The sequence below is a fragment of the Gorilla gorilla genome, chromosome 10 (genome assembly GCF_029281585.2).
Source record: "Gorilla gorilla gorilla isolate KB3781 chromosome 10, NHGRI_mGorGor1-v2.1_pri, whole genome shotgun sequence".
NCBI classification, from domain to species: domain Eukaryota; kingdom Metazoa; phylum Chordata; class Mammalia; order Primates; family Hominidae; genus Gorilla; species Gorilla gorilla.
In genome coordinates this window covers 114,217,635-114,234,741 of record NC_073234.2, presented here as the reverse complement: position 1 = coordinate 114,234,741, position 17,107 = coordinate 114,217,635, and the positions used below count along the sequence as shown (strand labels likewise).

General features: G+C 37.8%; 1 protein-coding gene and 1 pseudogene across 16 annotated transcripts in view; one reads left to right on the top strand and one right to left on the bottom strand.

The window, feature by feature from the left end:
- The window catches only part of ANKS1B (ankyrin repeat and sterile alpha motif domain containing 1B), a 1,254,535-nt gene that overhangs the window by 1,177,649 nt on the left and 59,779 nt on the right, over positions 1-17,107 (top strand). For 7 of the 16 annotated variants that reach the window (XM_019038847.3, XM_019038845.4, XM_019038843.4 and 4 more), the window contains 2 exons: positions 9,851-9,979; positions 11,976-12,047. In XM_019038847.3, coding sequence (XP_018894392.2) covers positions 9,851-9,979; positions 11,976-12,047 — 201 coding nt within the window. Of the gene's footprint in view, positions 1-3,083; positions 3,159-9,850; positions 9,980-11,975; positions 12,048-17,107 lie in introns of all 16 variants that reach the window. The other 9 variants (XM_031016570.3, XM_019038841.4, XM_055358878.2 and 6 more) reach the window with 2 other exon arrangements.
- LOC109029175 (probable ribosome biogenesis protein RLP24) lies at positions 15,692-16,662 on the bottom strand (annotated as a pseudogene).

Here is a 17,107-nt window from a genome sequence, read left to right as displayed (position 1 = left end):
CAGGGAACATCCAAGGTAGACCATGACACCCACCCTCACCTCTCCTAGGAGAAGTCAAAGCGCAGACCGAGCTTCTCTTATCCACCCCGGGCTTTTTAAGCCCCAAGACTGACACACAAGGAGGGAAGGAAAAGTTTGAATCAGATATGAGTTTGGATTTCATACAAAATGGAGTCTTCATGACTCAAAGTGACCAGGAAATGATGCAGTCTGCCCAAAAGGTTAAATGGCCTTGTGCCCATCAGGCAGGCAGACTGGGCATGGCCCCTTTGGGAGTAACCAAAACAACCTAAAACAACTTTTTGGTGTTTGGACCCCAGTGCAGTTAAGACTGTTCCATGAACTGATTGCATTTAGATATACTTGTGTTAACTTAAATATATATATATGAATTTAGTAAAGTAGAGGAGACTTTATTTCTTCTAAAGGGTTACAGCCTGCAAGGTGGCCATCCCGCAGGCTGGGAAGCACCTCCAACCAAGACCCCAGAGACGGGTACTTCGAAGGAAAAGGGCTTAGGGTAGAAGATATATGCTGAACAGATTAGCTAAACACATATATTCAATGTGTTACAAGAGCTGTGAATATTCATGAAGGTGGTCCTGACACATGTGTATTGAACAAACATGCATGTAACATGTGGCCTATGTTCACTTTGGGTTGGAGACTTAACATGTAGATATATTACAGTTAGCCCTGTACGTCAGAAGGGCTTTTCAGGACATGAAGGCACACAAGTGTGCAATCTCTGTAGACCAACCAGAACTAGTCCATGGTTAGTAATCTTATTTGGATAAAGTTACTGAATCAATCTCTTGTCCAGCTGTAGTTATGGCTGGTGGAGCAGGGGCTAAGGGTCAGTCAGAATCTGGTGGAGCTGCAAATTGTTTAAATATTGCTTCTCTTAAGGCCAGTACCTGTTTAGCTGCTAGAGAAAAAGAAAAACCTTGTGGCAGTTGGAACATAGTTTATACTTTAGGTATAGGGGTGCGTGACTTAACCTTTGCCTAGCATGGCCTCGGGTCCTGTTGATAATTTAGTGTCTTATTGCCACAAAGAGACTGTTCTGTCACTCTTATGATGTCTATTTTAACATTAATTCCGATCAGTTGTTGTGTCTAAACCATGAAAAAGAGGAAGTATAATGAGGCTTGTCTCACCTCCCATCCCATCATGGTCAGAAACTCAATTTTAAGGTTTTTCTGGGGTCCCCTTGGCCACAAGGGGGTCCGTTCAGTCGGTGAGGGGGCTTACAATTTTATTTTTAGTTTCTGTTCATTTCAGGGTCAGTAGAGCCAAGCTGTATATAGCTGGAGTGGCCTTCTGCCTTCTGGTGACATCAGTACCAGGCTCACACTCCTTCTTAGCCATCCCAGCAGGCTGACACATTGTGCCACTCACCTGTGTGACCTGAGCAAGCCACTTCACCTCTTTAAATGTCTGTGTCTTCATCTATCAGATGACAGGTGGTCTCTGGATTATTTAGCACTAGAAGTGCTAGAAGCACTTCTAGCACTAGATTAACACTAGAAGTGTGTGAAAGTTGCAGAAGATGTGATTTGTGTAAAGAATTAGCTCAGGACTGGGTGAGGATGCCACTTAAGATGGTAATCCAGCTAAGGCATGGAGTTAGTACATTCAAATCAGAGGACAGCTATTGGAGACAAGGCCAACAGAGTGAATGGGTCTAAGACTGAACTTGCTAGAAAGGTAAGAAGAGGAAGAACCCCCTATGGATGTATAAAATAGCATGAAGTTTAGAGAGGGAACTGAGGATAGCAGAGCTGGTTTAAGTGAAAGGTGTTTGGAAGTGCCTTTGGTCAGATCCTGGGGATCTAACTTCCTTAACAGAAGGCTATCTTCCTGACGGTCCATCCCCAGCAAGCCTCTGGTTAACAGAAGACATGGACAGCAAAGGTGTAGGGGTGTGTGGAGATGCAGTTGTAACTAGAGAGAGAGGTGTTAAATTGCTGGTGAGCTTTTCTGGGGTGAGGAAACTTTTAGCTAGGGATAAGCCTTCTTTTCTATCATTTGTTTGCTGATGATACAGTTCTTTGCCAGGCCTCTTAACCATATTATGGTTATGTGCTTGCCTTCTTCCTGCAGTGATCTTTGTACGGACTGATTGTGAATGCTAAAGGTGCTCACAGAGCTTGCTGAATAAGTTTACATGCTCTGCCATTTTCTGTGATTTAATTTCACAGTGTCTTTTAGAATGATGAAATTCGGGAACAGAACTTGGGATGGGTCAAGCCAAGAGCTCAGTCGGTCTATTTGAAGGTTTCTGCTGTAACTCCTGGGAAGGGATGCTGGTTAGTTTGGTGTTTGGTTCTGAGCAAACATTACTGATAAGTTTATCTTATTAATGGTGTGGGGGAGAGCCAGAATTATGGAGCTGAATCATTAGACTCCCAAATGCTGTTCCCAAGGGTTTCTGCTTGAGGAACAGAACTGAATTTCTCTGACTTCAGTTCTTCCCTGCCCCAGCCTCCTTCCTGCCACCTCCTTCACTCCTCCCAGTGCTGGGTAGCAAGCTGACACGTCTTCCTTTGTTAACTACCGAGTTTTGCCCATAAGAACTCTGGAGGCATAAATATCTTCTAGGTTTATCAAATAGAGCAATGACTAAATCAGGAAAAGTCATTTCATTGCACTGTTTGCTCTTGGTCGTTGAAGATAAGAAAATAAAAATATCGGACCTGTGTTAAAGGTTTTTTCCTGTTTTTCTTGAAGTTGATGAAAATATTTATCCTCTGAAAGTAGTGACGTGAAGGGGGAAGGTATTTCTGGTTTTCCGGCAAATATAAAATACAGTTTGCTTTTTTCCAAGGCATGAATTTATTGGTAATTTTCCTTGCATAAATGCATAAATGATTTTTTTAGTCAACTCAAAATGTTTTAAAGCAAAAAGAATGACTTGGAAGTCAATTATTAAACCTTGAGCACCCTAAAACATTTTTTGAGTTTTTTTTAATGTGATTCTTTGCATTTTATTATTTTCCTCTTTTCCTTCCTGGATGCTACCTTGGTAGCTGCCATGTTTTAAATATTGACAAGATAAGATAGTTTTCTGTTTATATCAGCAGTCGTCTGTCTGTGAAATATGGACGAATCAGAACGCAGGATTTCCTTTCTCAGCGATCCATCAGGTTCATAATGTAAGGTTACAAATGGTTCTTTTCTTCTCCTGAACTTGCGCTATGTACTGTGTTGCACAGTGTTGTCAACAGCTATAGGTACTGTGTCCTGGCAATGCAGAAAATTTGTAATGTCTGGTGACTCCGAGACTCTTTGTCTATTATACTTCATTTACTGTGCCTTGTGATTAGTTGATGTGCAAACATTGTCCTAAAACAAGAAACATACTTGGTTTTAAAGTGTATGGTTAAAATATGTCCCATGTGAGTTTTGGCTTTCATTCCAGGCGTCTGTGTTAACTTGCTTTTACAGGAAAAAGAAAAGGGTAAATTGATATATATATACACACATGTATATATCAGCATTATTCCTCCCCATTTTGTACCTCCCCATATTCATGGACTCTTCAACCCTTTGTGTCTAATGATTCTCAAAGATTCATGTGCTTCACTTGTGAGAAATTTCTGAGTATGATTTGCATGTTATTCTGTATACATTTTATGCAAATGTGGGGGGAGGTGAGCTGGGAGAGGCACGGTTACAGCTACAAAGTGGTTCTCAGCCTTTTTCCATTTGACAGTACTGAATTGATCTTTGCAAATTGTCTGAAATTGTGACCCATTTTACTCTGAGCTGCATGATTTTCAAATGTTCATATTTCACCTTTGCATACTTTAGAAAAAGTTTATTTCTATTTGGAAAATAGACATTTAAATGTTTGGGGTTTTATGTTCCGTATTTTAAAATACTATTCTATTTTCACACCCTTTTGAATTTCTCCCATTGGATAGCCTGCTGTCTGAGAGGTTGAGACACTTGGTTGAGAATCACTGAGCAGAATTCTTGGGGCGGCATGTGAAGGGATGCCACGGGCATTTTTGTGAAGTGCCTTTTGGGATGCTGCATCAGGCACATATGTACTCCTGTGCATGGGACTTCTGGCTCTTGAGGACCATGGTGTCTATACATTGCCTGGTACTGGTGTTCACGTGACCCAGCAGTTCCTCTTGGACTCATAAATGTTAACCAGAGCTTTTATGTGTTCATAAGTAGCCATCTCTGCTCTTTTTCATCTAAAGGAACAAATTCAGTATAACCAACTGCATTTGATCAAACTAGAATTCTTCATTCTTGAAGATTTTTTGAAAGAACAACTACAACATCCTGCTTTCATTATGTGTGAATGTTTATGGGAAGCCTTTTCCTTACATTCACTTTCAAATATATGTATGCATATTTATAAGCATAGAGCTGTGTATAGCATTCTTCAAAGCCTTAGAGATTACAGAAAGTAAATGTAATCACATATATCTTATGTATGTTTGGGTAGCCCATCTCTGAAATTTGTCATAATTGTTGAAAGTAAAACCTTAAAACAATAATTGTCCTTTAAAATCATTTTAGTTTTTCATTAAGTGTTCTGAAGAAATTGAGACTAATGTTTGTTAATATTCAGATCTAAATTTATAAGCAAGTAGGTGGGAGCAGTCCTCATAGAAAAGATTTTAAAGGTTCTATTTTTAAAAATCAATTAAATCCTAATTTTTAAAAATTTTAAAGAATAATACAAGGCTTGGAAAATGCCATACTTTTCTATTAATGTTAGAAAAGTAAGTTGTAAGCATGGCTTTTAATTATCTACTGACATCCTTAGGAAACTTTTTCCTTAAGAAGAAAATAACATAAAGGCCTGGTAGAGTGTCTCATGCCTGTAATTCCCAGCACTTTGGGAGGCCAAGGCGGTGGATCACTTGAGGCCAGGAGTTCGAGACCAGCCTGGCCAACATGGTGAAACCCTGTTTCTACTAAATATACAAAAGTTAGCCAGGTGTGGTGGCACATGCCTGTAGTCCCAGCCACTTGGGAGACTGAGGTAGGAGGATCACTGGACCCTAGGAAGCGGAGGTTGCAGTGAGCCGAGATTGTGCCATCGCACTCCAGCCTGGGTGACAGAGGGAGACTCCATCTCGGAAAAATAAATAATAATAAAGACAGAAAATAACATAGAGAAGGGTTTTTCCTTTCTATTCTCAGAGCATATAGAATATGTAATATTCAGTTTCCCTTTTGGAGGGAGACAGCTACCTGATACAATTTGTTTTAGAATTTGCCGTAGGTGTCCAGTGCATGTGAACTAAAAATTTGCAGCTATTTACCACCTGTTGAAATAATGCAAAGTTTAAAAGCTGCAATTTGGAATCTGCCATCCAGTAAAAATCTCTGTATAGAGTTTTGTGAAGCTTTTTGTTTTTTAACTAAATCCCATTGATGCTTTTGTATTTTCCAGTTGTTGGTATAAGAGAATGTTTAATTTAATTACATTATATTAGATGTGGCCCAATTATAGTCCTTCAGACTCACCCAGACTACAGATTGATAGTTGGCAGTTGCAAACACGTGTTACACAGAATCAGTTCTCCATTTAAAATTCTAATCTCAAATTATTTTTCCTTTATGTTAGAAGTTTAGTTTTTATTTGAGTTTGAAGAAGAGAGCTAATGATGTACATTTTCCTCTGTTTAATTGATGTTCTTTTGTGTGCTTAATAAAAAAAAGGCCTTAAGCATACATATAAAAAATAATAATAAATACCAAATAAATGAAGTTTTAAGCCATGACAAAATTCTTGGAATATTAAGATCTTTCAAATACATGAACCTAAAGGAAATATTTTCGGTAAATATTTTAAGTGCCAAAGAGATAGCCTGAAGACATTTATTAGGAGTACCTTGAATCATTTTGATTTCTCATTTATGATTACTTAAGGAATCCTTTCAAAGACCACTGTGTCAATAATAATTTAAAATATGACAGAATTCTACCCTAAACTTTTCCTACTTCATTTTGCTCTTCTAATTAAATATTGCGTTGTTAGCTGTGTTTAGGTCTGCTTTTCATTAAAAATAAGCTTTGATTATAAACCATTATTGCGGCAAAAGACTTCTTAGGTCTGTTATTTAATATTTAATAAGCATTTTTAAGTGGAAAATTACTAAATTAAAAAATATTTGCCTGAGGAGATGCAAGTATTATGTAGACATGAATGTACTAGTCAACAAGACCTAACACTAGGCTTCAAAGTTCAAACTGATTTTATGTATGAGGCAAAAATCTTTCTTTTTTGACCTCTTCTTCCATTCCATATAGTAACTACTCTACGTAATTCCTCCATAGCTCATTCCTGCTGTGATTCAGCCTCCAGGAGGGTTGAGACCTAAGGCACCCTGTTCTCTGAACTCTTTTGTTCTTACTGGGAGTCAACCAGGTAAAGCTGAATCCCAGCCAAGGGCCAAGGTCATACCTGTCCTTTACGACAGTGTAATGTTAAGTCCAGTTGTTGGAGTCCATCCATTCCCATTAAATTAATTCCAAAAAGAAGAATTAACATCTACAAATTGAGTCCTCTAAATACTTTTAGATCTAAGTTTAAAGAAAAAAAAAATAGGCAGGGGTGGGGAGAGAAGTTGATGAATTTCCAGGCAGAAAAGAAATTTATTTTCTAATAAATTCAATCTTAAGAACACTTTTCCCTCTGTTTCAAAATGAATTTCTGGAAATAGCACTAAATCTGATAAAATTCAGTGTCTCTTTCCAGAAAGGTAGATTCAGTCCCTGTAGGGAATTTGACAATATTTGGACTGAAGCAATATTTGAAGGCCACAAAGAAAATGAAATAAGGATTATATTTCTTTTCCTTGTAATTATCTCCCACCTTAGCACCTAGGGAAAATCCTATCAGATCACTGAATTCAAAGCAAGTGGTTTGTGATTTTGGACAAAGTGGAGTCATGGGAGAGCAGATGATGGCGCTGTCTAAACAGAGTTAAGTGGATGTTCCACTAATTTCTTCAAGTGGTTATCAAATAAGGGATTTCAGTGATTTCCAGACCGAGATTGGAATGTATGTGCTGGGGCTTGTTATTCCCACAATGGCTGCTACAACTTATGTGGATGATGTAAATATTTGGATCAGCATTTGGCTGTAGCTCTGGCTTTAAATGTATGGAACTCACATTAAAGTTTAATTATAAAAGTGTGTGAGTTAATGGAACAATTAGAGAATGAATTTGCATATGATTTGCATGCTTAATGTACTAACACGTGAAATGTTTTCATAACCCTAGCTTCCCCCAACTCATTCCCACCCCCAGCCCTGTTCCCAGCCCTGGCCCTGCAACTCATGGCACCACCAGCTCATGCCGTGTTCAGACTTTTTTGAAAACTGCCTGTTGAGCTTGGCCAAGGTCTACCTCTGCTGAACTGTAATAGGGTTCACATGAAGATCTGATGCTTGGTTTGAGTTGTCACATCAGCAGACACTGGATCAAAGGATCTTTGGAAGCCATCCAGATCCTCCTTTTGTATCATTCCACGGAGTTGCATGCAAACTTCTGTTGTTTTGTTAACAGTGTTACCTGTGACTTAAATGTACAATACCTGTTTGCTGTGTTGTTGTTGCTTTATCCAGGGAGCGGGAGAAGGAGGGAGAAGTTGAATGGGGGAGATTAGAGGATGATTTGATAGATTTGGGTAAAGCTTTTGTTTAAGAACCCATAGCTGCATGTTTCCAGAGTTTTAAGCTATTATCACTTAAAGGTTATTACACTCAGCTTCAAAATGATATTGAAATCCACGTATCCTATATTTTGAATTTTATACTAGTTTTTTGAAAGTAAGTTACAGCCAGATGAAATAAAGACCAGAGAGAGAATAAAGAGCCAGCCATTTGAGAAAGAAGGAAAAGAAAAAAAATCAAAATAAGAAGCCAAAGAAAAACTTAATCTAATTTTAGAATTGCAGTCAGTTATCACTTTTACAAACTAAAAATTCATATAAATATAAAAGAAAAACTCAAGAATGAGTCAGGGATGGATAATAAAACAGACAAAAATGCTAAAGTTAATATTGCAAGTAAAGTCTTAACAATACCAACAGACAATATACATGTAACAAAATTTCACATATACCCCATAAATGTGTACAAAAATAAAAAATACCAGCAGACAGGGAATAGGAGGATTAAGCAATGTAAAAGTAAATCAGCAACGAAAACAAAACTAATGTGGAGAGTGGCTGAGAACAGAGCAGGAGAGAAAAGCCGAAGGAGTTCCAACTGGTCACACACTAACTACAGTGAGAAGCCAAGGAAATAGTGTGATGCTAACTTTGCTCTTCTGCGATTCGAAGTGACCCATCTCAAGGAGAAAAGCTTCAGGCACTCCACTGCTAAAAAAAAAAAAGCCTGTGCGTTACTGAAGTCCTCTAGAAAGGGCTTTTTATCATTGGCAGCTACTTCATATGTCACCTAATGTAAGTCCAAACTGCGCAAACAAAATTGGAGAGCTAGTTCTCCTCCCCAAAATATGCACCGTATGTACGCCATTCCTAGAGAACTGTGGTTCTTAATCTTTTGGAGTTTCTAGATTCTTTCAAAGAATTTAATAAAGCAGAGAACTTCCTTTCTCTCCCAAAACATACACCTGCATCCAAAATTTTGCATTCTTGTCCTAGACTCCTTAAAAATTCTCTTTAAGAAATCCCACAGTGTGTCAACACACTTTCTAGCACTTCTGTGGAACTTGTTCTCTAACCAAGGTTTTATTTGGTTTTGGAGTTTATGAGACCTTTTTACACTCTTCCAACTCCTGAGAAAAGTAATTTCTCATAGTTCTATATATGGCCAAATCTAGGTTAGAAGAGAGTCACTCTAGAAATCTGCCTATTTAGTTTTAGTTGTGTCCACTTGAGAACAAAGAACTGAGTTTTGGAAAAATCCAAATCTTTCCCAGGAGAAAGAGTAAGAAATATCTCATGTGTAATATGTAAATCAGAGTAGAGCCCAGAAAATACCTGCCAACACTGGCCTTTGACTTTATAGATGCTCACATTAAGCTATTATAGTGATGAAACAGGTTGAGGCTAACCTCATGGAAAATGATAAATGAGATGATGGGAGGTCCTCCTGTTTTAGGTCTGTATCATATGATATACCATCATTTGGGAATGTGCTTGTATTTGTGAATCAGAATCCTCAAAGTACATGCCTATGTACATGTGACCAAACTTGGCATTTCACTGTTTAGTCTTCATTGGTACGTTAGGTTTTCTGAGAAAAGTAGCTGAATCCATCTGAGACAGCGTCATTAAATCAGTGCAATTGAATTCAGATGAGAGAAATTAGTGTCACCCATTAGTAAATTTTTCTTTTAAATTTTGTTTAGCATCATGCTTACACTACCATTTCTCCAGAGATCTAAAATTATTCAAAGTGGCTAGTACATGTCATATTTGGGAACTGAAATTTATAGAACTGTGTGTTCTGAATGTGAAAGCAATTCAAACTAAAAATTTCAGTCAAGTTTAAAAACAGAAAATTCTTTTAAAGATTGTATGTCCTTTGCTGTTGTGATGGAAAATTGTGATTAGTAAATCATTTATGAATATCTTCATGTTTTATTTTAAAGTGACTTAGCTTAGGATGTCATTCTAAAAATAGAATAATTCAACTCCACACCTCAAAAATTAACTCAGCCTTGAGAGATATGCTAATACATATAAAAATGTAATAACCAAAGTATTTATATTCACATAAGACACCCAAATGCATTTTGGCACATTCACGGCACCTGTGTGTAAGGTGAGCTCAGGGTAGCTACAGGGAATGAACTTTGCTGACTGCTCATATTGCCTCTAGAATAAATGTCATTTTCAGACAGGAGACTGGGGAGAACCCTCCATTACCTTGCGACCTCCGAATGAAGCCACAGCCTCTACCCCGGTACAGTACTGGCAGCATCACCCAGAAAAGCTTATCTTCCAGTCGTGTGATTACAAAGCTTTTGTAAGTTACCCTCAATTCAGTATTTGTGCCTAAGTGGAGATAGGGGGTATGTTTTCAGCTTGTTTGCATTTACATTGAAAATATACCAAAATATCCATATCCATCACTGAAATCTTTAAAATGTTTTTCTCTTCACTTTTTCTTAAAGTAGCCTTCTATCCAAAGAGAAAGTCCAAATAACTAGAGCTTTAAAACCTTTTTAATCTTGTAAGTTTAAGGTCTGTTGTGACCTCTTATATAGTTGTATATTTTTAAATAAATGTTATAACGTACAATCTTAAAATGGAAATGAGTGTAAATATGGCACATATATATATATATATATCTGCTCACTCACCAAACACTGGGTCTCAAAACACTGGGTCTGCCACTTTATGTAAATACCAGATTCTTTTCACTGTCATCAATACGATTACACTATTTTTCTGTTTTAGTTGTTTAGTTTAGTTTGGTTTAGTTTAGTTGTTTAGTTTTTTAGAAGAGGGAAATTAATTATAATTAGCTGAGAACTGTAATAGGAACTGGTAAATGTTCAAAAGATACTGTAGGTTTTGGGTCAGGTGGTGGTTGTCTTGACGACAGCAGAAAAAGTGGCTGAACCTTCAGCAGTGCATTGAAACTGCCTCTCTTAAAAAGAAACATTTCAATCAGGCAAACTTCCCTGATAACTTAAAAGATAAGGATTTTACCAAAAGATAATAAATTTCACCTTCATTTGATTTAGATGGACATTGTGGTTATCTCATACCAGTTGAGCTTTTTTTTTTTTTTTTTTTTTTTCATTTTCTGCTTTCTGCCCCTCTTTTACTAAAGCTTACTTACATTGCAGCTTTGGATTTATTTCAGTGGTATTGCCCAAAACCATAGGATTGAAATGGCTCCTCCCTCCAAACCCCAAGTCCCCAAGCCTTTCTGAACATGCCTTTCTCCAAGGCCCTGACCATGCCTTCTGCTGTTGTGCCCTCTCACGTCTTCTTCAAGTCAGGGACTTCCCTAGTCCACAAGAGTGGTTCCCATCCCCGTCTCTGCAGAGTACTAGGATGTCTCCAGTCTTGTCAGGAAGTGTCCATCAGATATCTTCTAAAATAATTATTGTAATTCACTTTTTAAAAAAACATATATAGAGCTCTTTGGCGGTTGGTGGGGGGAGGGCAAGGGGCAGGGGAATGACAAAAGGTAAAAACCCTACTAAAGCTTCAAAAGGTTGAAGAGGAGTCAATTGATAGAAAGGCAAATCAGACATTTTGTTTAAAACCATTTGGCCCCAGCCAGAAGCTGGAGCACGAGGGGCATTTTGTACCAGGATGATACAGTATGGGGTCTGGTCTTCTAACAACAAAGTAGTTGGCAATTCTTGGGAGACTGTCATCCTTCTAGCTCCATTCAGCCCTCCAGGTGGCACTTTGCACCAGGAACCCAGCTCTCTTCCCCTGGGAAACAACTGAGAATGCCTCTCTCCCTCCCCCCACCCTCCCATCCCGTTCTCAGGTGGATCAACCATAGGGCACACAGCTGTGAATGAAAAAGGTCCAAAACTGCATCTCTGCCTAAAAGCCTAACATTAATTACCTATGCAGCAGAATAAGCCTAAATGGGGGACATGTTGCTTAGCTTCTCAGCTGTCTCATGCAACCCTGTAATTATAGAGATAGTAGTGTGATTTATTTTTGCAGACATTGCTGCCTCAAAAAAGGGGAAAACATTTTTAGATGCCCCCATTTTGCAGTTAAATATGATTTGAAAGATGGCATCTTTAGAAGATGTTGCAGTTTCATTATAAAGAGCAATTACAGCCCCCAGAACTTATGGTTAATTCTGCTGCATTTTCTCTATGAATGCATTTATTTGTTAGGATTAGTTACTGTCAGTTTTTTAAAGTTATGCAACAACTTACAGCCAGGAAACCTAGCCAGTAATACTTCCACAATTTGTTTTTAAAACATTACTCATATGTATATTCCATTTCATAAATCATTGAATTTTTTTTGTATTTTAGTATTTAGGTTCTATGCTGATAAAAGAGCTTAGGGGGACAGAATCAACCCAAGATGCTTGTGCAAAAATGCGGGTAAGTCTGCCAAACTACTTTATTTCTAGTAGCTGAAATACTAAATACTGGGTATGGATACAAATTGCCACCTTTCAAATTACTATTTTCTCGATCTGTTGGTCTGCTGAATCACATTGGTATTACATAAAAAGGTGCTCCCGCTTTCTGCATGTTTATACTTGAACTTACCTCACTATAGTTTGAGTTAATGTCTATTTGCTATATTTGTACTATATTTGTTCTTAATTATTTTTAAAGATTTAAAATTAGTTGTATCATTTTCGAGATTAGAAAAATGATCTTTATTACAACAAAAGGTTTTAAGCACGCACTCAATAGTCTGAGAATATTTACTGAAAACATCACCAATTGACTAAAATTATCAAAAGCAGAAGTATTAAGAGCATATTATATAAAGCTAATATTCTTTATGCAATTTCTTATTCAGTTTTTTTTTTAATTTTTTTAAATTCAACTTTGAGTGGAATGAACTATTTAAGTGCAAATGTTAACCAAAAATGGCAATTCCAGGCCGGGCACAGCGGCTCATGTCTGTAATCCCAGCACTTTGGGAGGTCAAGGTGGGTGGATCACCTGAGGTCAGGAGTTCAAGACCAGCCTGGCCAACATGGCAAAACCCCTCTTACTAAAAATACAAAAATTAGCCAGGCATGGTGGCACGCACCTGTAATCCCAGCTACTTGGGAGGCTGAGGCAGGAGAATCGCTTGAACCTGAAGGCAGAGCTTGCAGTGAGCTGAGATCGCACCATTGTACTCCAGCCTGGGTGACACAAGTGGAACTCTGTCTCAAAAAAAAAAAATGGCAATTCCAAATATCTGTGATTAGTGGCTGCTTGATTCCTAGGAGTCTATTTTAGCCAAAGCAACTCTAACTCGTATTGCAGACCCACCTTTTCCTTTTGTGTGTCCCTTGTTCTTGCTTCCTCCATAACAGGTGTATAGAGGCTATGCTGGTATCTGAGTAACTGCACAAATTGAGAATATCAGACTTATTCAATATAGCATCTAACTAAAGTCAAATTTAAGGTCATTAGTAAGTGGAATCCTAACTTTTATTTATGGCTAATATACCTTGTTGTTTATTTTGTATGAGCAGCTTTTGGTGGAAAATAATTTAAGAGCATATAATTACACTGAAACAGCTATGAAGGTAAACATGAAATATCCATTGTTTATGGAAAGCTAAATATGTGTGAATCTTCATGAAATTGAGACTTCAATATGTAATCACTAATATTTTGATCAATTCAACAGCAAAAAAGACTGAAATAGTTATCCTTCTATTTAATGCAGAGTTAGACAGTACTTAAATTGTCAGTACCAGTGAATATTTAACTTAGGTACTGAGTTTAGATGAAAAACAAGCTTCTGTATGTATCAGAAACTCTTAAGTTTTAGTTCTGTGGCTGCTTATTTGCCTTAGGAGTCACCTGTTATTCATAAAAATAATATGATAGCTGCTAACATTTACTGAGTCTTTACAGTGTCCCCTAGTACAATTATTGTCCCCATTTTACAGACGAAGAAATGGAGGCTTACAGAGGTTGAATAACTTGCTCAAGGTCACACAGGGAATAACTTGCCAATCTGAGACTGGAACTCAGGTCTGTCTGACTCCAGAGCCCAGGCTTTTAACCACTACATTCTCCTGCTTCCCCGATCCTCTGTTTTCTTACATATAAAATGAGAACATTAGACTAGATACACTTTAGAGTTCTCCCTGGTTTTATAATTCTGGAAATCTTGTATTCTAAATATTTATCTGGCCTAATTTGTGTCACCAATGAACAATAAGAAAAAGGGAAAGTTTTCATTCATCAAGCCTCATAATAATTTTAGAAATATTCATGAACATGTCTAATAAATTAATTTGGCATCTCTGATTTAATACTCTTAACTAAATTACCTGAGACCAGCTACTCCGGTGTCATAATCAGCATCAGTATTGCCTAGTGCATGCAGCATCATTTAAAATATACCAGATGTATGATTTGAATCTCAGTCAATTTCATGAAATTGAGTGGATCTGAAATTACATCCTGATAGCAATAGAAAAGCCATTTTAGTAGTCTAAGTAGAGAATAATTTAGTTAAATACTTGTCTGTTGCTTAAAATGAAACTTAGAAAAAAACATATATTTAGAAGCCATTCTTCTGTTTTGGGGGGCATTTTTCTGGTTTGCTGCTCTTGGTGCTTATGTAGTTTAGATGAAAATAGGAACTTCATTACTTCTCGGACTATCATAAACCCTTATTTCCAATCTTGATTAAGTAAGTCTCAGTTCTTGATAAAGTAGCTAAGGTTGCATTCACTACATTTCACCAGAGTCTTTCAAAACCAGAAGCATAGGGTTGATCTGCTATCTGGAACTATTCTATTGTGAATTAGAACTTTCACCAACTATAAATGATGTAGATCTCAACTTGCAGCTAATTTTCAGTTTGAACCCCAAGTTGCTGTTTTCTCTGTTCTCAGCATGGTGGCATTTCAGCCAAAAGTCCCAGTTCAATCAAAACTCCCCATGAAAAATACTTTAGGACACAGACGATCTAAAAAGTTGATTCATGGTAATATTATTAGGCCAAAGTGTTGTAGATTAAGAGTTACCTGTTTATTCTTTTAATTGAAAAAAAGATGTTTTCTGTTCAAAGTATGCATTTTAGCCAAAATTAAAATGTCTCTCCCAGTAATAAGTAAATCACTGTGGTTCCCAATTCTGATAAATGTTTCCTTAAATGTACTTTGTTAACAAAGATGACTAAAATCCACTGAGTTCACAATCCAGTGGAGGAAACCAACATGTGAACATTTAATTACCCCAAAGTGATAGAAGTATTACCATAGAGGCACTTTCAAGTTGTCATCAGCCTAAGGGATCATAATAGATGATCTTAAAAATGACATATACTCATGCTGTCCTAAAATCAGTTTATTAGGGCTAATAACAGGTAACAGTTGAGAGCTGTACACCCTGCCCTGCACAACTGAATTATGTGCATTAGTTCATTCAGTCCACGCAGTAGGTATTGCCATTGCTCCCACTTTACATATGGGAAAACAAAGTCCAAGAGAAGTTAAGTCACTTGCCCAAGGTCACACAGACAGCAAGTGGCAGAGCCAGGATTTGAAACCAGGCAGTCCACTCCACTACCCACACTGTGAATCCAGAGACTGGACTGCCTCTCCAATGTGCCAGGAACATTCATTGTCCTGGGTTTTGTTTTTTGTTTTGTTTTGTTTTTTCACTTTTTAAATGGTTTATTTTATGTGCAAATAATAAACAGATGTTGTACCCAGAAATTCTACTTTCCAAAAACAGGAGCTTTTTAAAAGAAAACCACATGATAACTTTTAAAAGGCACTGGGATTCCTCTGCTTCTAGATCATTGCTAGGCTAGAAAAATAAAGTTTGTTCTACCAGGAATCACAAGTTAGAACTGAGTATTCTCCAGAGTGGAAATTCTAGAGTGTAGTGTGATTTCAGGCAAAGATTATTCAGTTCTCATCCTCGACATCCACAACTACCTATCAGAAGGGTTAAACCAGCTCAAAACAGTCCAGCATAATTAGGCTTCATCAAACAATGTCATTATGCTCTTCTAAGATGCAAATAAAGCAAAACAGGAAATTCTAAAATCGAAATAATATTTGTCATACAAATTGTTAGTTCCTTGTTGTATCCCCCCTTCTATAACATTAATAAAGGGAATATTTTACTGCAAAGAATATTTTATTTTATACATCACTAGCCATGAATTTTTGCCATTAGTTATTATACAAATGCTGCCTAGTGCCATTAGATGGCAATGTAGGAAAAATATATTTTAATCACTTTTCATTTAAGTGGCCTTATGTGAAAAATAAACTAATAATTTAGCAGTTTCAGGTCTCCAAAGGGCATTTTCAAATGTTCATAAAAGAAATGGTTACAGAGATTTTTAAGAAGCATCTTCCATGTCCACATCCTCTTGTAGCTGCTGTACCATTTTCTCTTCCAACTGCTTCCCTTTGCCTGCAACAGGGGCTCGGATAAGATGGATGTTTTGCTTGACTTCTTTGATATCCTGAACTTTCTGTAGCTCTTTATTTTTCTTCAATCTGTTCATTAAGCTTGGTGTTTCTGTTTGGTCTCTTCAATTCTCTTCATTGCATCAGTAGTTTTATTCCATAGCTCTCACTGGTATTTGATAGGTTCATTTCTACGTTTTTCAAATTCAAATGAATTATCCATTGTAAGCTCTTTACCAGCTGCTTTCCAGAATGCTTTGGTCCACCTAACTTTGTGAGGATCGCACTTCTTTTTAAAGTTTTTAATGACATTTAGATTTACAAAATCTGAACACCTTGCAATCATTGCGGATGAACATCATGCCATGGCCAGGGTGGATGGGCCCCAAACAGAAATAACACTTCTCGATACACATGTTGAACCCCCATGGGTCCCCATCGACCAAACGCCAAGCTTGCCAAGCTTGAGAGGAAATCTTTTTTTTTTTTTTTTTTTTTTTTGAGACAGAGTTTCGCTCTTGTCACCCAGGCTGGAGTGCAATGGTGCAATCTTGGCTCACTGCAACCTCCACCTCCTGGGTTCAAGTGATTCTCCTGCCTCACCGCCCCCCCCCCCCCGAGTAGCTGGGATTACAGGCACCCACCACCACGCCCGGCTAACTTTTGTATTTTTAGTAGAGATGGGGTTTCACCATGTTGGCCAGGCTGGTCTCGAACTCATGGCCTCAAGTAATCCACCCGCCTCGGCCTCCCAAAGTGCTGGGATTACAGGCGTGAGCCACCGCGCCTGGCCAAGAATTACCACTTTTAAATAATGTGTCCACAGGACTGGATTTTACAAAGCCATAAGTATATTGCTTTGACTTTTCAGTGGGTTTGTTTGTTGTTGTTGTTATGTTGGTATGAATAACTCCCACTTCAAAGATTCCAAGACATAGTTTTTGGTGAAGTGAAGGATTTGCTCTGGCCAGATGAGGTTCTACTCTTCAATTTTGCCGCCCTAGGCTTACCCATACCCCATCCTGAACCCTGAATTTTGCCCTGGGG